Here is a 22,044-nt window from a genome sequence, read left to right on the forward strand (position 1 = left end):
GACATGTGGTGAAAAAATGAATAATATTTTTTTTATTTGAAAAAAATGTTACCGGACAGCAAAGTGCCCATAACATTTTTTACTCCAAATGTGCTAAGGAATAGCTGGTTAAAGTTTGTCGGGTACGTGCCGATACACCCTGTATGATATAAACAGATTAAGCAAGAGAGACCAAGCTTTCTCTTTACATTTAAAAGTTTGCAATATAATAACACGTTATTTAAAAATAAATCTATAATCTAACAGATTATGTAACTAACTGTTTGTGCTCGCAAAACTTGAAAAGTAGTCCACAGATATCGCTGAAAATTTTAAAGTTTGTTCTTATTAGTGCCAGGAGTGCTTAGAGAGTGGTTTAAATCGTAGAAAGTGTCGGGAACGCCCGAGGAATACTTATCACAATATCTCTGCACCGGAATGAGATACCGAGTCGAATTAAAAGTCGATGTAATGTAGTATTTTAACAGTAACATTGTGGTATACATTAGTGAATGGTGGAAGAAGATTGAGACGTCCGATAAAGATATTAGCAATAGCGAAGCATTGCCGGATCCACAAGTTATATCATATTATTGCCTTGACCCGACGGGTTAGAAAAATTGTCTTTACTTCTTACCTGGAGTGTTAACTATTAAAAATGAACCGGTAACAAAGTGGCAAAATTGCAAGAAAAAACTTTGTATTAAATAAATCTTGCAATAATTGTAGGTCGATTAAAAATGGCCGTTAACTTCTGATAAACGACTTTGTAAGAAAACAATGGCCTCTTTACCGCACTCGAATTATTCCGAAAGTATTGTACATTGTAATTTGGTAAAGGTAAGTCACTTTACCTCAATTTCGCGTGTCGCAATCCCTCAAACAAAGGGATAATTTAAAAGGAATTACCTGCAGTACCAAACTAACGATCAGATATGTGGAACACTCTGTTCAATGTTAATGGTGCTATTAGAGGAGAAATAGCTCGCAATCAGCCTCGCTCTCGACTCAATGGAGATAAATGCTCTTATGGTCTTGCCACTGAGAGCTCCCTCGTAACCTCTCATTCTGATACTTGCGTCGTTTGTGAGAAAGAGTGAAAGGTTACGACGGATATATCTATGGTATACTCAGCTATAAAATAACATCAAAAAACTCGTTCAAAAGAAATTAAAATAAAATTACATAATCTTATGAAGTAATATTTGAATGTAGGTACAATGTATAGGTGCAGAATTATAATGCGCACATATAATAACTAAGTAGGTACTAACCAGTTTCGCATGAGATTCAACAATCTTTTGGCATCTTGTCTTATATTTTTTCAATTTGTCAATGTTCTACGGCTTAATGAAATTAAGATGTGACTTGAAAAATAAATTTAAATATAATAAACATAATCAGAGGCGGTTCCTTGGTATGTGTATTTGTGCATTGCACAAATTCACTTCAGTCTTCACGTAACTTACAACGACATCTGTACACCAGTCATCGATATACGAAAGTAAGCTCCAATCATAATACCCGCCAGGATATTATTTGAGCTATCTTCTAGTACAAAGCATGAGTACAATAGTCCCGCGCCATCGCAAACGGGTCGTACATATTTCGTTGTGCACACAGACATAGGAATTAATAGACGAGAAGATAATGGCGAGGGGTAAAATCAACTGTTGAAGAACGAAGGGAGTAAGGCTGACTGTGATTCGTCAATAAATCAATCTGACAGTAAATAGGCATCTCGCATTATAATATCACCATTTACTTCTTAAAAGTAAAATCTGCTTTTGAATGAATAGACATTTTTACATGGGAGCGCAAATTACTCGCCACGTTATGAACAAATTTGCGAAGTCCAAATTCGGCAAAAAAATTCGGTTCTATTTTCAGAGTCGAATATTTCGTTTAAGTATTTAGTTAAGACACTTTTATAAATGTTCATAATTTACTTCCCAGCAACCAACCAGCTTTGTGTTTCGCGTCCAGACGTTTCTCAATATGCTTAAAATAAAGTAAAATAATGCTTATATATAGATTGTAATATGACAATTGGGTTTATTCTCTTTTTCACATCTATTTTTACAAGTTTTCATAGTACAAGTCAACATTTTCCCGTGTTATTTCGTAAAATGAACCGATGATGCCTCGAGCATAGTTCGCACAAGAATGATGACGTCACGTTTTCAAATTTCACTATGTCATGGCCATACGCGAGCACAGCCGGCTCCAATGGAACCGGTATGGGGAGTGGGGATAATACGCTTTTAATCACTTAGGGCAGGTCTACTAATATTCATATGTCTATGAGTGTAGATATAAAACTCCCGTGCACTATCGACACAGGCGCGAAGCGCCTTGAAGGCAACTGAGTTTTGCACCACTTTGGTCGTGCGTAATCCAATGCGTCTGGATTTCATCAATACTAAATTATAATGTTATCGTTATTAGTTTTTTTATTACATTCTCACATTGGCACTTGTGCGCAGTTAATTTAAACAGTTTCGGGAGATTTTCAGCAATGAATTGCGTGTCTATCGAGGTGATTTTACGAACTCTGATTACATTATTTATTAATTCTTTTACACATGTAACCTAGTGGAGAGAATGAATTGCAGTACCACATTCATTAATTTGCAGTGCACTGTTGGTAATTTCGGTCATAAGCCGCCTCTGTTCATAGAAACATTTTAAAATAAATTATTTTTTTGCATTTCACATTTGTAATCCTAAACCTTATTTTTTGCACGCACTTATAGTTTATTTATTTATTAACCCCTTTTATGGCTTTAAAATAATTTATTTTTCATACCGGATGATGCTGTAACCGTGGAGATGTAGCACTTGTTGATCCTTGCTTTGAAAATTTACCCTCTGCGCGCTGTGCCTCGAGCGATGATTTGGGAATCATTTTTAAAATATGTTAAATACTCGTAGAGAACCATAATATTAGGCTTGCGATAAGATAATTATTTTACCCATCGAGCCTCGAAGAAAAAATATTATGACATCAAATATTCCCGCTTTATTATATTGATATTCAATTTCAAATAGATTCGCTGTTTTTGAACGTATGCCAACATGAAATACGGTTCTTGAAAGCAGATGAAAGATTTTTATATTACGAACGGACACATGAAGTTAAAATATTAAAATTTTGAACGCAAACATAGCTAAAGTTTTTTAAATTGCTTACCATTGGTTTTTTTTCATGATAACATTTTTCAACTTATATTAAATTAAAAGATATCGTCACTTAACTTTTAACGAATCTAAAAAAATTGACGAACCTTGACTGGGTGAACTTATCGGAGGTTTTCCGTTTTATATAATTATTTTAAATTACACGGGAGCGTCTGTGGTAAAGTTTTGAATACAAAAATAAAGCTTGGTATTCTCTCTCTATTTCGGTAGATGATACTTTTGAAGCTGTCATTTTATGATATTTGACAAGTAAAAACTACGTCATTAATAAAAATGGAACGATACACGCTTCAACGACGCATTGAAATTATTAAAATTCACTTGAGTGAATCAAATGCAAATCATCTTGAGTGATGAGGCCCATTTCCACCTCGGTGGCTCGTCAACAAGCAAAATTGTCACATCTGGGGCTCGGAAAACCCAAGAGATATTGTTGAAAGGCTCTCTATCCTCAACGTGTGACTGTTTGGTGCGGTTTATGGTCTGGCGGAGTCATTGGACCTCACTTTTTCGATAATTAGGCTGGAGCAACAGTTACGGTGAATGGATTGCGCTATCGAGAGTTGATTAATGATTTTTTATGGCCGGAATTGGATGGTATTGATCTGGACAAAGTTTACTTTCAACAAAACTGCGCTACGTGCCACACAAGCAACGAAACCATTGATCTTTTACGATTGAATATCAAAATAACATCTCTTATTGGAAAACCCTGTATTTACGTGATATATGTCTATCCATAATAGAAAAGGAGTTTTATGAGAAGGTTTCATTTGGTGATACATATAGCACTACGGGGCCCGTGTGGTTAACTAAGAACATAAAAATCATTCGATTTTTTAAAGAAATGTAGTCAAATAAATACATACAGAAAATCATTAGCTATCTTAAATACAAATAAGACCGGCACGAGTGAATGCATTATCTAGAGTATAGGCAGTCCGGATTTCAAAGGGTTGTAGTGCCGATTATTTAAATGGATGGTACAGAGAATCACCAATTAAATTACGATTATTGTGTCTTACGGTTATGCTACATCAGAATCGAAACAGTTCAAATAGTACTACATAATCTAATGGTTCGGTCCACTTCAAAATATATTATAAGAAGAAACTAAAAACTGTAATACCGATGGAAAATTAAGTTCTAACCACAGACATAGGAATTAATACACGAGAAGATAATGGCGAGGGGTAAAATCAACTGTTGAAGAACGAAGGGAGTAAGGCTGACTGTGATTCGTCAATAAATCAATCTGACAGTAAATAGGCATCTCGCATTATAATATCACCATTTACTTCTTAAAAGTAAAATCTGCTTTTGAATGAATAGACATTTTTACATGGGAGCGCAAATTACTCGCCACGTTATGAACAAATTTGCGAAGTCCAAATTCGGCAAAAAAATTTGGTTCTATTTTCAGAGTCGAATATTTCGTTTAAGTATTTAGTTAAGACACTTTTATAAATGTTCATAATTTACTTCCCAGCAACCAACCAGCTTTGTGTTTCGCGTCCAGACGTTTCTCGATGTGATAGTATATGTTTCTTAAACTGATCTATATTATACGATGTGAATATGCTTAAAATAAAGTAAAATAATGCTTATATATGGAATGTAATACGACAATTGGGTTAATTCTCTTTTTCAAATCTATTTTTACAAGTTTTCATAGTACAAGTCAACATTTTGCCGTGTTATTTCGTAAAATGAACCGATGATGCCTCGACCATAGTTCGCACAAGAATGATGACGTCACGTTTTCAAATTTCACTTGAGGCCATACGCGAGCACAGCCGGCTCCAATGGAACCGGTATGGGGAGTGGGGATAATACGCTTTTAATCACTTAGGGCAGGTCTACTAATATTCATATGTCTATGGTTCTAACCGATTTCGTAAAAGCTGGCGTAACCTGACCCATTTAAACAATTTTAATGTTCATTTTAATTAATTTATTTTATGTAGTATTTTTCAAATTTTCGGTATTTTTCACACAAAACTTATTTTTGGGTTTGAGGCCAAAATACATATTTTTTTTTAAATAATGAGGGATAGAAAATATCTATTACGTATATCTTATGTAATTTTATTTTAAATTATAAAATACAGGTCATTCAATAGTTTAATTTTTCATGCTTTTTTATTGGTAACTTAGGCAATTGTGAGTTATTGATAATTATAAAAAAAATATTATTTCGCCCCACCTGCTTTGTAAATATGACGAAATATTAAATAAATCAAATTAAAAAATATATATTTTATGGACATAAATTTAAATTAAAAACGACCCAATTATCTGTTGTGTAAAAATTAAACTTTTGACAAAAAAAAATTAGTCAAGATTATTTTTTTTAATAATTATTAAGTTACAAAAAATTACCAAAGTTAGCTCTAAAATCATGAAATCTTGAATTCTTGAATGGCCTTTATTTTACAATTTAAAGCACAAATAAATAAAATAGCTCTCATCCGTACTAGATATTTCCTATATATATATTTTTTAAAGTAGTTTGGTTGGGTATTTTGCCTTCAAAACCGCTTTGCATCAGTCAGCTCACATCAAGTATATATCAACATATCGATAATAAAAGATAATGCATTTAATTAGATATATATTCAATGTTATTCACTCAATGACAATAAAGAAGACAAAAAAAATGATCTTTGCTCTTTTGAATATTCGTCACTTCCATTATGATGAGATGATTATTTATTGTATCATCGTTGGAAATAAATACACCGAGACGACAAACTAAGAGTTGTGAGCACATCATCATCTTTGCGGGAGATTTTATTTCATCTCATCGTCTGGTGAACAGATGCCCGCAACAGAATCCTTGTCACCTAATATAATATTATATTTGTATAATCTCGAGTTTCTGTGGCGTTCATCAATCTGGAGCAATTTATACAAATTACAGTGCATTTTTGTCAGCAGCTTCGGTATTTTTTATTAGTTTTTATGATAATACATCATCTTGTAATACTGAAAATGACACAGTTTTACCTAACAACTCGTTCCAACGTAACTCGTAAGCATTTTGTGACCGGTACAAACCCCGTCGCGTCGGCATGGCTCATGAGAACTATGACAAATGACAGTTACATTACATGGAACAGAAAAAGGATACCCGTAACCGTACAAATTATAGAATAGAAATAAGAGTGAGAATACAAACATGGAAGAAAAAAACTTATTTATAACAAAACAGCAAGGTTCTACAAAAATTAAATGAGTGAAGTAAAAAAATGCAAATAAATAACAGGGTAATTAAAAAATATACATAATTTTCTGTGATGACCCCCAATAATTGTTAAATTTCAATGTTATTTTTGTAGATAAATTCTGCTGATGAAATTCTTAATTTTAGAAATATTGTGACTTAGAAGGTAAGAAATACTGGTAAGAAGTACAATTTTAAGGTTTACCAATTATGCACAAAGTCTGCAAATAGGTCATTGATAGGACACTCAACATTGAGAGTTAAATACTGTTTAAATTCAACCCATTGAGAGTAAAACTATTTCGTACAGTAAGGAACTAAAAAAATATCATGGAATATTAACAATATTATATTAGTGCAATTATTACTGATGTATATGATAATCAATGTACAGTTCACTGGTGAGGAGGGGATGAATTTCCGTTTATTATTTTTTGAGATTCTTTACAAGAGCTGTAGAGGTAGGGATATATTTGCAAAGTTCATCAAACTAAGGAGACCAAAAAATTAACAGTTCACATATATTTCAACCTAGCGGTATCTCTAATATATATATATATTGTTTATTGAGCTAGTTTACTTAACATGTTTGTGTGTAAAGTAATACATACATGGTTACATTTCGTTATTTATAAAATTATATTTTAGCAGTAAGTTTAACAACTATTTTAAAATACATTCTTTCTTCAGACTTTCAGGCATTTCATCATAATTTTTTTATTTCTTTCTGTGACTCTGTTTTTTTTATTACTGGTTTCATAATTATATATATTTTTATTTAATACTTTTTTTCATAATTTCATAATGTTTGTGCATAAAAATTAACACATTATACGAGTACAGCAATCTCTTTTTAATTCGAATCCAATTTTTTATAGCTCTTCTCTCATTTGATTATTTTTTTTATATTTGCCTATATTTAGTATACTCTTACATCTCGTGCTCAGTTTTAAATATTTTCTATATAGTTAATGTTTCCTTGATAGGCCAAATAGAATATCGTAGAGCAGAAATCTAAATGTGGAGCAACCATAGTCTTACAAGTGAGTTCTGTATTTAAAGTTACTATATTTATCTACTTTAAAATTTAGGAGGTAGACTAAGATGCACACAATACATAGAAATCTGAGAAACTATTATAATCTTTTTGAAGTAGTTGTTTAATTACTAAAAATGTAACTTTTGTTGTCAAAATAGAGACAACAACTACATGAAGGCAATTTCACACAGGTTTTGAAAAACCACAGATTTTCATCTTTTAAAAAAAATAGATCCACGCAGCCCTGAGTAAAATAATTTGATTTAATTTAATAAGTCATCTTGGGGGATGCCGTGTGGAGGTTTTTTTAAGGAAAGGAGGAGGGGAAGATCTGGGAAGGAAACAGGTATGAGGGGTGGGCAGGAGTCTGAGTTTCAGTGTGTCCAGGAATGACGGACTTTGAACTCATCCCTCTCACTGTGGTACAAGGCGATGGGTCGACAGAGTCCTGCTGGATAGGTAAAAAGATCTCCACAACCAGTCTCTCTAAATCCGGCCCGCCACAGATTAGGTGGGCAGATGCACCCGCCGCCAAGACGTAGACAATCCTCACCCCATGATGAACCCTGCTAAGTCACTAAACGTAGCGAATCACTTGGCTTGACCTATAGCAGAGGTGTTGGATATCCATGAAATGGTTCCCGTGCGATGGTATCTATACCCGCCTCCCCGTTATTAATTTTTTTTTTGTAATTACTTTCAGCGCCCTTGAGGTGATTTTTCACAAAAACAGCGCTATAGAAATTATCAAATTATTGTTATTAAAAAATCAGTTTTTGTAAATGACATTATCTGATTTTTATGTTTTTGTAATAGAAAGCAACCGCATAATGCGTACATCACAGATAAAATGCACGAATCGCAAATTCCCCAAAATTAAAAATGTCACGTTTCGTTTTCAAAGAGTTGCGGTGAATTGAAGTCTTGAAAGTGACGTTGTTAAACAACAGGTCTCAGAGATGGTTAAGATAAAAATACTAAAGAAATGTTCAAGAGGCACTCGAAGCTCAGTGATTTTGTACACATTGTTTGATCGGTTCAATGGACCAGTTCTAAAGCGTATCAGCTCTCCACACTCTGGCTTCACCAACGACAAAACGGTGTATTACTTCGTGTATCTATGTGACGAAGCACTTTAAGATACCCCACATGACCAGAAGAGGCCTCTTCTTAATTTATTATGGGGAAACTGCACTGAACTATTAATAAGACATCTCGAGCACAGTGAAATCGATAACTTTACACTATCGGATCGAGGCGTAACTACCGATGATTTTATACCGATTTCCCGAGCACGGTCGCGCTGTTGATAGCCAGACCGATATTGATAATGCAATAAATAAGAAATCTATATACCTACGCTGGCAACACTGGCGCATCTGTCTATTAATTGACATTTCTAAACGTCAAATGGCCACGTAAAATTTAAAAATACTAATAAATCGTCAATTTCCAATTGAAATAATAACTCTAATATAAATTGGCAGTCCACATGTACTTTTTGACACTAAAAAGAAATTAATTAGTTAATGAAGTCTTTAGTCATAACTAAAACTTTTTTTTCACCAAGCTGGAACGAAATCGATTAATCGCGTCTTAGATGAAATTATTAAGTTTATGAATCGTGTATATGATTTTCTTCAATTCTAAGAGCTTCGTTAGTTCACCTCCATTCATAAATAAGTTATTTTTCATAACGAACAAAAAGCCGATACATTAGAGGCCGCCCCAAAAGCAGTGGCTTTTGTATACCGACTGTCGGAATCATATTCTGACCGTGCTCGCAAATATCGTTAACTGACCAAAGATGACGGAAAGTAACGGACAGAAACTACACCTTCAATAAACAGTCGATTTTTCGACGGGCCTTAATTAATTTAGTTGAGAGATGTCCTTAGTCATTTCAATCCTCGTTCAAAAATTATGCAGGCTACATTGACCCTCGAGCCAAAATAACATTTCAAGAGAATTTGATTGTATTTATCTTACATAAATCTCAAGTAGATTCATTTTTTTCCCAGAGAGGTCAGATTGAATCATGTTGTCAATTAATTATTATAATATATTTCAAGCCATACAAAATGCCTTTTGTTATGATTTCTATTGAGATATATTAGGAGTGATTGTTCACAAAGGAATATTGGGAGTTGTGAGCGTCTACTTGCTAACAAAAACTAATGTGTATTGGTGGTATTTACTCAGTAAGCAAAACCATTTTAATACAATATTTATGTAGCATCATAATTGAATCCTTTGTTCGTGAGATTCATTCATGTCGTTTTTGCATTTTTGCCGTGAATTAAAATAATACAATCATGCACGTCAAACAGTAAGCACGTACATCAATCTTGAGAATTACAAATAATATTATTTATTTTGTATATGTATCCTATTCAATTGAGCTTTGAATTTGAGTTTGGCATTTCTCTCCTCTTCTTCAATTCAGATTTCTCCATAAAACTCTCGGTGGGGAAAGCGTTTGATTTTTCGCTACCCTGTTTTAGGGAGGGAAACTGCCCCAGCTATCTTCTTAACTATCCCGCAGACAAGTGGGGGAGTGAGTAGTACCCAAAATTACTATCCTCCTTATATTAGCTTAAATACTTTACGAATCATTTTAGTATTTTACTTATTTCTGCGCAAATACATAAGTTACCATTAATAATTGACTGAATATTTGGGATTTCTATAGTTTAAAAGCCTATAAGACAGAAAAATGCATGGGGTTGTCGGAAGACCCACTTGGTTACAGACGTTTTTTTGGCATCTTGGCCAGTAAAGAGTTAATTGTTTTATTTATTTATGTACTGATATTGGTAATTAAGTGTACATATCTATACTAACATACTAAGTACTAACATACGCTGTATGCAGGTACAATGGAGTGTATGGATTCGCTTCGTTTTATTAAAAAATTAGAGTCTACGATATTAGTTGTACGACGAAGGAGGTAAATAATCAGTTTCCACATCCCGTCGTAGGGAAAGAGGTGGGACCCCTCCAGTAGGCATTGAATATGGTTGAATAATATTTAGCTAATTTATATAGCACCCTTTCGTGAGAAATCACCTCAAGGACGCTGAATGATAAAGGTCCAAAGATAAATCATCTAAAACTAATATGCGCTCGGTTTTGATCCGATAATTTCATTTACATACTTAGGAGGGGTTGTTTCGGAGAATTTGAACAATTCATCAAATTTCAACGTTCATTTTCGGGTTCTGTGAAAGTCCTATTCAAGTTCTGTTATTATATCATTATAGGCTAGTTGCTTGCCAGAACTGAAATTTTTTTTTTTTATAGTGAATACCTCACAAGAGTCCCAACTGCTCCCGTCTGGAGCCAGTGAGACTATGGCATCCCCAATTGGGGGATGTTATGAGGCTAAAGGTAAGTGGGGAAGGGAAAGAGGAAGGTGGAGAAGTACCTGGCTATTCAGATCTAGTCACTAAACACGGCTAAAGCCATTTGGAGCAACGTTTCAATTCTGAATGGTGGTCTTACACCAGGGCGATACTGGTAGTATCTTCCACTCTGTAAATAAAAACAGAACTTTAAAAAATCTTTCACAGAACTTGAAAATGAACTTTGAAATTTGATGTAATATGAACGTTCAAATTCTCCGAAACAACCCGTCCTTAATCTTACTTCTATTTCAAAACTTTTTTCAATTCCCATAAGGAAAAAGTAGTTGGTAATGTACCAGGATGATTTTTTATTTGTATAGTTTTTGTTATACTTTACAAGAAATCCCCCAGCTGTACTTTGGTAGGCGTTGTTGCTTGAAGCCAGGGGACCAGTTGGCTTAAATTTACTCTTAAGTCTGAAATAATTCAGGAATTCATAATCTGCTCTTTCGTAGATGGCGCTAATTTAATTATTTCACTTAAATACACGTTTCTGAAAAGTTATGCTTTAAAATATTAGGACGAATTATTTGTTTGCGCCCGTATATACGCAATATGAATATGAAGTTTTGTCCCTATAAAAACCCAATTATTTCAAGAAAGGCATACAAATACACTATTTGATTGAATCACCGACACAATATTGAATTTATATGCCTTTCTTGAAAGAATTGAGTTTGTAAACGGACAAACTGTCTATTCATATTGAGTACGTACGGGCGCAAACAAATGACATTTGTACTGGATGCAGCAGAATTTTGGATTAAAAAGAAATTGAATTTGACTAGATAAAAAATTAAAGCATAACTTTCAAAAAAGTGTATTTAAGTGAAATAATTAAATTAGCGCCAACTATGAACGTGTAGATAGTAACTTTTTTTTTCAATGCCGATAAATCGGTGTTTATTGAGTTGTAGTCGTTTATTGTACTGGCCTGTATACGTGTGAGAAATGGTGTCTCTACCGAACTTGCTCGATGGAACGACTCCGAATTCAATATAATGACGCCTGTAGAATAATATTTGGATACCGAAGATACAGCAGCACGTCGACCATGTTCACGGAACTAGGACTGAATGGATATGCCGGCCTGATGAGACACCGGGTCACTGGAGCCAGGATGCGGCTAATGGCCTCCGCCAAAACGTTGGTGACCGCAGCCTACCAGCACCAAGCGCGTCTTCCTGAGTGAGCGCCGGGCCCAAGTGCACTCAAGACCACACACACCCTGCATAGTTGTCCTCATTTGTTAATTTATTATATCTATTATACAAAAAATGTACCTATATCTATATGGGACGTGTGGGATTGCACTAACCTCTCCACATTCTGGAATAAAATTATTATTATTATTATTGAAATATAATTCTTACATTTTCATACAAAAAAAGAGATAAACATTATTTTTAGAAGTTACCATAAGTAATAATTATCCATATAATTTAATTGTATGCTTTACATTACCTTCCTCACTAGGTGTGACCTGTTCAAGGGAAGTGACAGGAATGTACAGTAAAATATTTAATTGCCATGGTATTGACAGATTTAGGAAATGTTAAATTTAGATTAATATTATTGGAGAAGAATTAATAAAGTGTATAGTGACTAAAAGAAGATGAAAAACGGTACATTTTAGACACCTAGTTAAAAATTCAACGATTAGTTTATATAAAAAGAAAAAAATGCTATAAAACGAAAATGCAAGACATATAAGCAATGCAAAAAAATAACAAGTTCTAAGCTGTTAATGTAATTAATACCTTCCTAATTGAGTATAACTCGTGCTTAGGGAGGCAGTTTAAGGGTAAAAGTATGATACGTGTACCCTTAAAGCTTTTCTGGATGCTCTTCAAAGCAAATAACGGAATGGCTTCGTCTTACTTATCTAAAGTATGCATTCCTAAACACTGATTTATAACGACAACCATTAAATCAGCAACTTCGTCAGCTATCACAAAGGATAAAGGAACCAAAACGAAGTCCAGATTCGGAGAAGACGCTATCGACCCTAAAGTTTGAAATAGACTACCACGTGAACTAAGACGGATAAAATACATTCAAAACGAAACTCGAAACTCATCCCTTCAAAAAGTTTGGCTTTCTGAAGAGATGAATTTCGATCATAAATAAATATTAAAGTTGAAAACTGAATTTTTTATTTTGAAAATAACCCGTATTACCTGGATAATTGTGGTATTCGATATTTTCGTTTTTCACTTTGGAACAAATTTGGATTTCCTGCACATCACCCCATAAAATGTTTACTATTTCACAACCCGCAACATAAAAAATTATGAAAACCAACTTTTGCTATATTTTCGTTAAACCTCGTTTAAACTAAGTAAAATAGCAATTTTTAAATAAAGTACAATACCATTCCTGAGAGAAAGTCCAGTTATATTCAATTTTCCAATTATGTCCTAAATCCTGTATCTAAATTTCGCTAATATACAATTAGTTAATTTTTTTAAGTGTTAATCTCAAGTGACCTACCAGGTAAGTATTGTACTGTATATTATCTCCATAAATAGTTAGTAATAACATAGATCACTGTAGAAATGTATTATAAATTTGTACAGCGCCCTTGAGGTGATTTTGCACAAAAACGGTGCTATACAAGTCATCCAATTATTATTATTATTATTTTGTATGCGGCTTTTTGGGCACGGTAGGTACCTAAATATTAGAAGTTCGAATACCTACATTACTTCCGCTAACTTTTATTCCTCAGTTTATCTCAATAATTCATCACCAACTTTTTAGGAAGAGTTTAATCTTTTTTACAGAAGCAAATCGTTATCCATAAATCACGGTAATAAACCTGAAACTGAGAAGCGCGTTAAAGCTTCCCTTGTGGGGGTATTTATAGTAGCGACTTGAAAAATGGCAGGTATTTGAACCGTGTGAACTTGCCTCACGTGAACAACTGAAGGTAAAGGCGTGCAAAGCAAACTGAAGCCTTCCGAGAAGTGACGGAGCTCTATCTATTAGCCATGTCTCAGATTGGAAAAGTTATATGACCTTTACAGACAGTTTGCTATCGGCCCAATCTGACTCTTCGTGTTTGTGATGGATTTCATTTTACCGAGAAATTTAGGCTAATTTTCAACGGAAAAAATCGGTATGCGTGTTTGAAATTTCGGAACACAGATTTATTTTATTCAAAAATTGTTGATTCTACTGTTGAAAAGTTGTATAGTTAATACCACTGGCGAGAAGTGATTGTTTCATAGTTCACGATATCAACTATTCATATTACTACCCAGCATCGCCAGAGCATCAACACTCTTTTCCTGATTTTCAAGTTTAAAGATGAAAATTCAGAAATAATTTTTAAAATCTAGCAACTATAGTAGGATCACGAATAAACAGTCACATCAATCTGTAATATAACCCACACCATTGAAGGAAAATAGAAAATATTCGTAAGAAGAGAACGTATTTACCACCACCTGTGTAATATTATTGATTACAAAATTTTATATCTACCTAAATGGCAGAATATACACGTCATTCATGTACGTTATCCAACTTCGTGGCGGCTCCCTGATGAAAAACATTGATTTATTTATGATTGTTTAAGGAAAACCTAATTTAATTAGTTTTACAAAGGTATTTGTGTAGCTTTCTATCAATTAAATTACGTACGTTAAGACATACAAAAAAATGAGCAGATACCTACAGCTTATTAAAATCCTGTTTAAAATGTGATGGCACGTCATTCCCCAACAAAATATCAGTAAAAATTATAATTTATCGGAACACATGTTCTTACAGATGCGGTTATCCTAATAAGTATAACGACGACATGCGTAAATATTATAATTTTTAAGAACACGTGTTTCGACATCCTCATAACACAATCGTGTTTCACTGATAGTATTTTAGGAAATTTGACAATTCTTTCGATAAACGCCTGCAGTCCCGCTTTTAACTGGAATACATTTAAATTTCATACATTTACAGTACAATATATCGAAAAAGACATTTGAATTAGAAAGTTAAACACAGCACATGGTGTCCGGAAACCAGTGGCATAAGCGGGAAACTACATCATATAGAGAACTCAAAGAAGTTTTTTAATTTTTTTTTCGGCAACTAAAGGGTTAAAAAAACTTTTGGAGCTGAGTCACGCTTCGACGCATTTTTAAAGAAAGCTAATAAATAGTTTAAAGGTTTTTTTTTCAAGTTTAACCCAAAAAATAACCTAAATCATAAGACTCGATTTAATCGAAAACGATAGCTCAAAATCCTTACATTAACATTAAATAATCGACTCCAGGTGTGATGTAGATTCACCAGTTTCTCCGCCTATAGGACTAGTTTCCGGACACCGTTTGTAAATTCAAAAACTAAGCGGATGCTCAGTATAATACATGTTCGATGGGAGCAGTTGGGACTCTTGTGCGTTATTAACATAATGGAAAAGATTAGTGATTTACAATTCACCAGCATTTTCAATAGAGTTTGCTCGATGTAAGAGAAAATAAATTTATCAGAAAATCTTAAATGTTTTCCACTCTAAATCTAGATAAACTACGAATCTGCCAGGAGCTTTTGTTACCATTTAAATTACGGTAAATATACATCAAAGGGGGGTACACTTATTACGCATATTTTATTTTTAAAACACTTGAGTAGTTCGATGATAAAGAGAAGTAACTATTTCGGTTTTCTGGAAAAGGAAATAATGTATTTTATGGTATCTAGTTAAAAAAATAAAATCGAATGACGTCCATTGTTATTAATGTCAAAGTTTTAAGGTTGGATTTTTTTCTCTTATTTAAACCAAGATATAAACCTATGATTCTAAAATTATTTATTATGTTGTTAGTTTTGTTTTAATAAAAAAAATTATATTAATTAAAACTAATAAAAAAAAACGTTTTAAAAGTTAATATGTCAAAGCATAGCGTGAAGAAAAGACATTTACAAAAAAACCATTAAGATGCAATATATTACATTTCTGGAAACTTTAAAACTTATTCTTTCTATTCATTCTTTTAAATTATGGCATAATATATCGTAAATGTATATTTTCTCATCCTTTTCCTTTTACAATGTAATTTTTTTTTTCTTCTCTTTAAAAAAAATAATATTTTATTATTTTTTTTGCAATCAAATAAGTACCATGTAGGTACCTGATTCGTAGAAACGTTAATTTAACAATATTGTTCTCTAAATATATAATCTTTGTGTTATTTTTAGTATTTAGTAAAATTATTAACATCAAGACAGGCTTGTCCTAGAGAGGTTAAAAATTCTAATGTAAAAAGATACAATGTAAAGAAACAATAAACAATCTAACTGACAAAAAGTGTTTTTTTTTCATTAAAAGTGCGTAATTACCGTGTCCCTACATTCAGTAAATTTACCAAAATTACATATGATTTGGTCCGATTGTGATTGGCCCTTAATCGGTTAAATTAATCGGTTGAAAGTGTTGAAAAGTTGTTTCAACTTACCCTTCATCATCTGCTTCCCCTTCCTGATTCTCATTCATGACTAGCTGCTCCAGCATCTGAATCTTAAGCATTGTAAGCTCTGCTTTGAGGTGATAAAACTTTTAAATAAACTTCTATAAAAAAAAACAACACAACACTGACTTCACATTTTTCTGTTCTGTACAGACTGAAGACGCGAAGTTGTGAACTGACAAAGTTCAGATATCTGTAGAACCTGCGGGCAAACGAGATTGAGCTATAGATTAAAACAATAATCGGAGACTGTGAAAGATTATTTGATTGTTTGACTCAAGCGAAGAACAACACACGAAAGAATTTGCCCATAAGCGTATGGGCAAAAAACCAACACTAATTTTATTCCAAGCGGGTGTTTGTTGATTCCATAATTTTGCTGCCAAAGCGTGGATAATCGAAAATAAGTGCACTTAAAACTTACTTCTAAAATACTTATGTTATTATTAACATTGGTTATTATTATATTATTCCAACCGATCGCAGCTTTTTATAATGAAAGCACTTTGTAAGCAAATTTTAAAAAGTAAAAAATATTAAATTGTTAATTTTCTACGAAACACGTCAATTAAATTAATTCTGAATGCTCCGATCTTACGAATGAACTAGCGCAGAAACGTAAAAAATCAATTTTGAAAATGACAATTAAATAATTTTCTGTTGTAGGGCGATACTGGTAGTATCTTCCAGAGTGGAAGATACTACCAGTATCGCCCTGGTGTAAGACCACCATTCATAATTGAAACGTTGCTCCAAATGGCTTTAGCCGTGTTTAGTGACTAGATCTGAATAGCCAGGTACTTCCCCACCTTCCTCTTTCCCTTCCCCACTTACCTTCAGCCTCACAACATCCCCCAATTGGGGATGCCATAGTCTCACTGGCTCCAGACGGGAGCAGTTGGGACTCTTGTGAGGTATTAACTATAAAAAAATATATATATATATAATAGGGATATACTTTATCACTTGTCTGAATTCTTCAATTTTGAAAATGACCCTTAAATTCAAAGCAAATCTGGGATGAAAAATGTGTAGGTATGAGAGTACATAATAATACTATATAGTAAGTAAGTGTGTGAAGAGATGAAGAGAAAATTTTTAAATCAAGAAATACACGAAGCTCGCTAATTGTAATTGACTATTAATAAAAGTTTAATGAAAAATTAAGTGCAAGTAGTTTTTGAAGCGAGTTACGCAGAAAATACGCTTAACCGAAATCAGTATTTATGAAGATTTAATTATGTAAGTAGGTGATATTCTTTTCAAACAAGTTTAGCTTTGTGTCTATTGGTTTTCATGGACAAATTCGAAGAAAATTCATACAACATTAATGTGAACTGTGAACAGTGTGAAGTGTACATTTCCTTTCAAATACAAAATGAAAAATAATAAAAATTGATTTAAACCTTGTCTATTCTTCCTGAAAACTCTTAGGAAGGGTTGACCTAAGTAAAAAAAAATCATTTTTAAAAACATTATTATTATTGTTAAAATGCTCATTTTTTTCGATTTCAAGATCCTTTTTTAAATTTAGAAACATAGTGATACTTTAAGGTCCTGTTAAGCCAAACATATAGCTTGTGCATTATGATTATCATACCGACTTTGTCAACTGAAGCTAATTTTTAAATAGTATGTCTGTTTGTGCGCTTAGTTCTTCTAAACTATGCAACGGATTTTGATAGGATTTTCCTTATCATTTAGAGAATTTCTTCCGGAAGGTTTATGTATATAATACATACATATTATAAATATACAAAGTGAGAGAAAAGTCGATGTTTTGTAATCAAGTTGAAAAAATATATTTTCGGGCGCTTAATTGCTAAGGCTAGCTAAACCTTACGAAATACATCTACAGACTACAGAAAAGTTCGCATTGGTATATGTCTATGTCCTATTATATAAGAATAACCCCCACCAACGCCGGGTACACGTCAGCTAGTAATATGATATTAAATTACCCATCTCAGAGTGACCCACATAATATTATTTGATGAAAACATCAGGCATATTACACGAGTTCGCTAGAATTGTCATGTTGGACTCGTGCGGCCACAGACATAAGAATTAATAGACGAGAAGATAATGGCGAGGGGTAAAATCAACTGTTGAAGAACGAAGGGAGTAAGGCTGACTGTGATTCGTCAATAAATCAATCTGACAGTAAATAGGCATCTCGCATTATAATATCACCATTTACTTCTTAAAAGTAAAATCTGCTTTTGAATGAATAGACATTTTTACATGGGAGCGCAAATTACTCGCCACGTTATGAACAAATTTGCGAAGTCCAAATTCGGCAAAAAAATTCGGTTCTATTTTCAGAGTCGAATATTTCGTTTAAGTATTTAGTTAAGACACTTTTATAAATGTTCATAATTTACTTCCCAGCAACCAACCAGCTTTGTGTTTCGCGTCCAGACGTTTCTCGATGTGATAGTATATGTTTCTAAAACTGATCTATATTATACGATGTGAATATGCTTAAAATAAAGTAAAATAATGCTTATATATGGAATGTAATACGACAATTGGGTTTATTCTCTTTTTCAAATCTATTTTTACAAGTTTTCATAGTACAAGTCAACATTTTGCCGTGTTATTTCGTAAAATGGACCGATGATGCCTCGACCATAGTTCGCACAAGAATGATGACGTCACGTTTTCAAATTTCACTTGAGGCCATACGCGAGCACAGCCGGCTCCAATGGAACCGGTATGGGGAGTGGGGATAATACGCTTTTAATCACTTAGGGCAGGTCTACTAATATTCATATGTCTATGCGTGCGGCTCTTTTACATAGTAAGAAAATATGAAATTTTCAATTCAATATTGACGGTATTGACCATTCAATATGATGGATCGTGTATACTTTATCAGTCTTACCAATGTTGACGACAATGCGCCATTGTTTATATCAAACAAAGAATCTCCTTTTGGCTGTTCCAAGAAATAACGCTTTCGTCTGAACATAGGAATTTGAATATTATTATACATATTTAAATAACTTTATATTTTTAATATTCGTTGAAAAAATAAGGCAGTTTTAAGATTGTAATCTATTTAATTTATTAGTGTAGGTACAGCTGTAATCTTTTATTGAGACTACGAAAAATAAATAAGATAGAACAAAAACTAATATTATAAGGTTAATTTTTTCTAGGGTAGGTAGGTAAGAATTATTTTACAAGTGTGTGTAATGGTCAATGGAACGTGTGTCTAATTTATTACTCTAACTGTATGAAAGAGACAACCGAGTATGAATGAGACATCATAATAGTGAATGTGCAATAAAAGTGTATGACTGCTGTGTTCCGCGTCTTTACCTTGTCACCTTTCAAGTTTGTAACTTACATCATAGTACAAACAATAACAACAATTTATAATCTACACGGAGAAAAATGAGTATTGCTGATTTATGAAAATCCTGTTAAATTCGTTTCCTCATAAACTTTTAGTACATTCATGATATATCCGAACACGTGTTCATGCACCTGCGTTTGTCCTGGTTAATTCATAATGACGAAATGCGAAAATATTAGAATTTTTATGAACACGTTTTCCGACATCGCCATAACACATTCGTGTTTTACTGATCTTTTATTAGGAAACCTATCAATTCATTCGCTAAAGGCCTGCAGACCCGTTTTTGATAGGAATACGAATGATGTGAAGAGATTTAAGTTTTCTCATAGATAAAATCGATGACCGGGTATGTCATCAAAATGACAATTCAACACAGCTTCGAAACGTGATATAAAGTTATGAAAAGTGATGAAGCAAAAACTAGTTTAAATAGGTTACATAGGTAACTATTAAACCTAGTTTTTGTTGCATCACTTTTAGTGACTCTATGTCACTTTTTAAAGGTGTGTTGTAATTACATAGTTAATTGAATTTCACAAAAAAATAGCTTTATATAGCTCATCTATAAACCTCAGTCTGATGTCCATGAACATTTTTCGGAAGCTGTGGATTGGAAGTCTTCAAGGAATCGAATTCCTAATAACGATGTATTTTGTTGTATTGGTTCACGTTCACCCGAAATGAAATTGATTATTTAGTAGCACATTTTAGTACTAACCTCAGAAATAATAATAAGTAACTTTTCAAAATATCAAACAGAACAAAGTTAAATTTTCAAAGTCACAAGTTAATATTTGTATCAAAACAGGTAATCACAACGTTCGTTGCGTATCAACACAATTGAAAGGGAAGTAATATTACCTGGAATATAAATCAAAGAAACAAATCTGAAAGCTTTCGCCAAATGGATGGTTCAATTCTAAAGGCAATTCATCTCAAATTCTTCAAATTACAATGTTTCAGAATTAAAACAAATAATATCTGCGGTTTCGGTGAATAATTGGAAAACTTAGAAAGTAATTTCCTTCTCGGAATTTCACTGTAATAGCTTATGCAAATACCAAAGTTGATGTTTTGATAAATAATTTACACACCCTCGAATAAAATTATTTGCAGATTTACCACAGCTAATAATAATCAAGTATGACTGAGGCATTTAAAAAAAAAATATTTAGCCATAAAATTTTATTAACATTAGCACTCAACAACATTAAGACACAACCAACAAAAAAAAGACTTTTAGCTTCTTTTTTTGTTGTTTGTTTTTGGGGTGTTATGCCGTGTTGCGCTAACTCCTTCTTTAGCCGACGTTTCATCCGACACATCTTCGGATCTACCGGATCTGCCCTGATGATGGACACTGCAACGCTGTCCGAAACGTCGGCTAAAGAAGGAGTTAGCGCAACACGGCATAACACCCCAAAAACAAACAACAAAAATGCTTTTGGCCGTGAGAATCTAAAAACTTACCTTTTAGCTTCTTTAACATTTAAATGTAGTATTGAAGAATACTGTCCATCGAGTTCAGCGTATGCGTAGAAATTTAATTGTCTCTTACGTACATCTCTAATCACCTTATATATACATAGTTTTTATTTCGAAATGATGAAATTTTGCACACTTGACCTTAAAAATAGGTCACTGTCCACATAAGATTTCAAAAAATTACCACCATCCCCTTTTCCCACCCCTTTACAGCAAAATATGGTAAAAATAGAGCAACGCTGGGTGCTTCAGCTAGTTTACTAAATATAATATTATTAAAATAATGCAACACATTTCGATACTGAATGACAACATTGAAAGTATCTTCCAACTCTGGAACGAAGCGCAATTTTTTCATATGTGTTTGTAAAATTTACAAAACGTATTAATAATTAAACTTTTAGAATCTTACCACTCTTTCATGGCGATCGTAATTTACAGGCAGTCGTGAAATAAATGTTATTTATTGAGCTTTTCGACCTTACAATGTAATAATTCTTTACCCAACCCCTTAATTGCAGTTTTAGTACCTGCGCAGCCGCAAAGCGTTCTACTATAGCTCTGACTCGAGCAAATGCTTCCTTTTAGATCTTTTTTATTATATACTCGTATCTCTCCTTTTTTAATCTACCTTCCAGCTACAAATGTACTTTCCCGGATATGAAAATATCACTCTATAGGGCTGCTTCGACTTACTGTAAAAGGTTTCAACTAACATTCAATCACTTACTTTAATGCTTACGTATTCCAGTATCGGAAAAATAAGCTCTATTAAGTCCATATTGCTACGAGCCTTTGAATTATTAAAAACGAACCCTCTCTCGAGGCATGGTGGAATTCCAAAAAGGGGGCTATAGCGCTTT

At 33.2% G+C, this 22,044-nt stretch overlaps 1 protein-coding gene across 1 annotated transcript in view; it reads right to left on the minus strand.

Annotated features, from left to right (window-relative positions):
- Positions 1 to 22,044, minus strand: part of RapGAP1 (Rap GTPase activating protein 1) — a 627,781-nt gene that overhangs the window by 496,113 nt on the left and 109,624 nt on the right. Inside the window, exon 2 of the mRNA XM_089641478.1 lies at positions 16,318 to 16,531. Coding sequence (XP_089497604.1) covers positions 16,318 to 16,388 — 71 coding nt within the window. The 5' untranslated portion in view covers positions 16,389 to 16,531. The remainder of the gene's footprint in view (positions 1 to 16,317; positions 16,532 to 22,044) is intronic.

The sequence above is a fragment of the Hesperophylax consimilis genome, chromosome 1, assembly GCF_061612785.1.
Source record: "Hesperophylax consimilis isolate HC1 chromosome 1, BYU_Hcon_1.0, whole genome shotgun sequence".
NCBI lineage: Eukaryota > Metazoa > Arthropoda > Insecta > Trichoptera > Limnephilidae > Hesperophylax > Hesperophylax consimilis.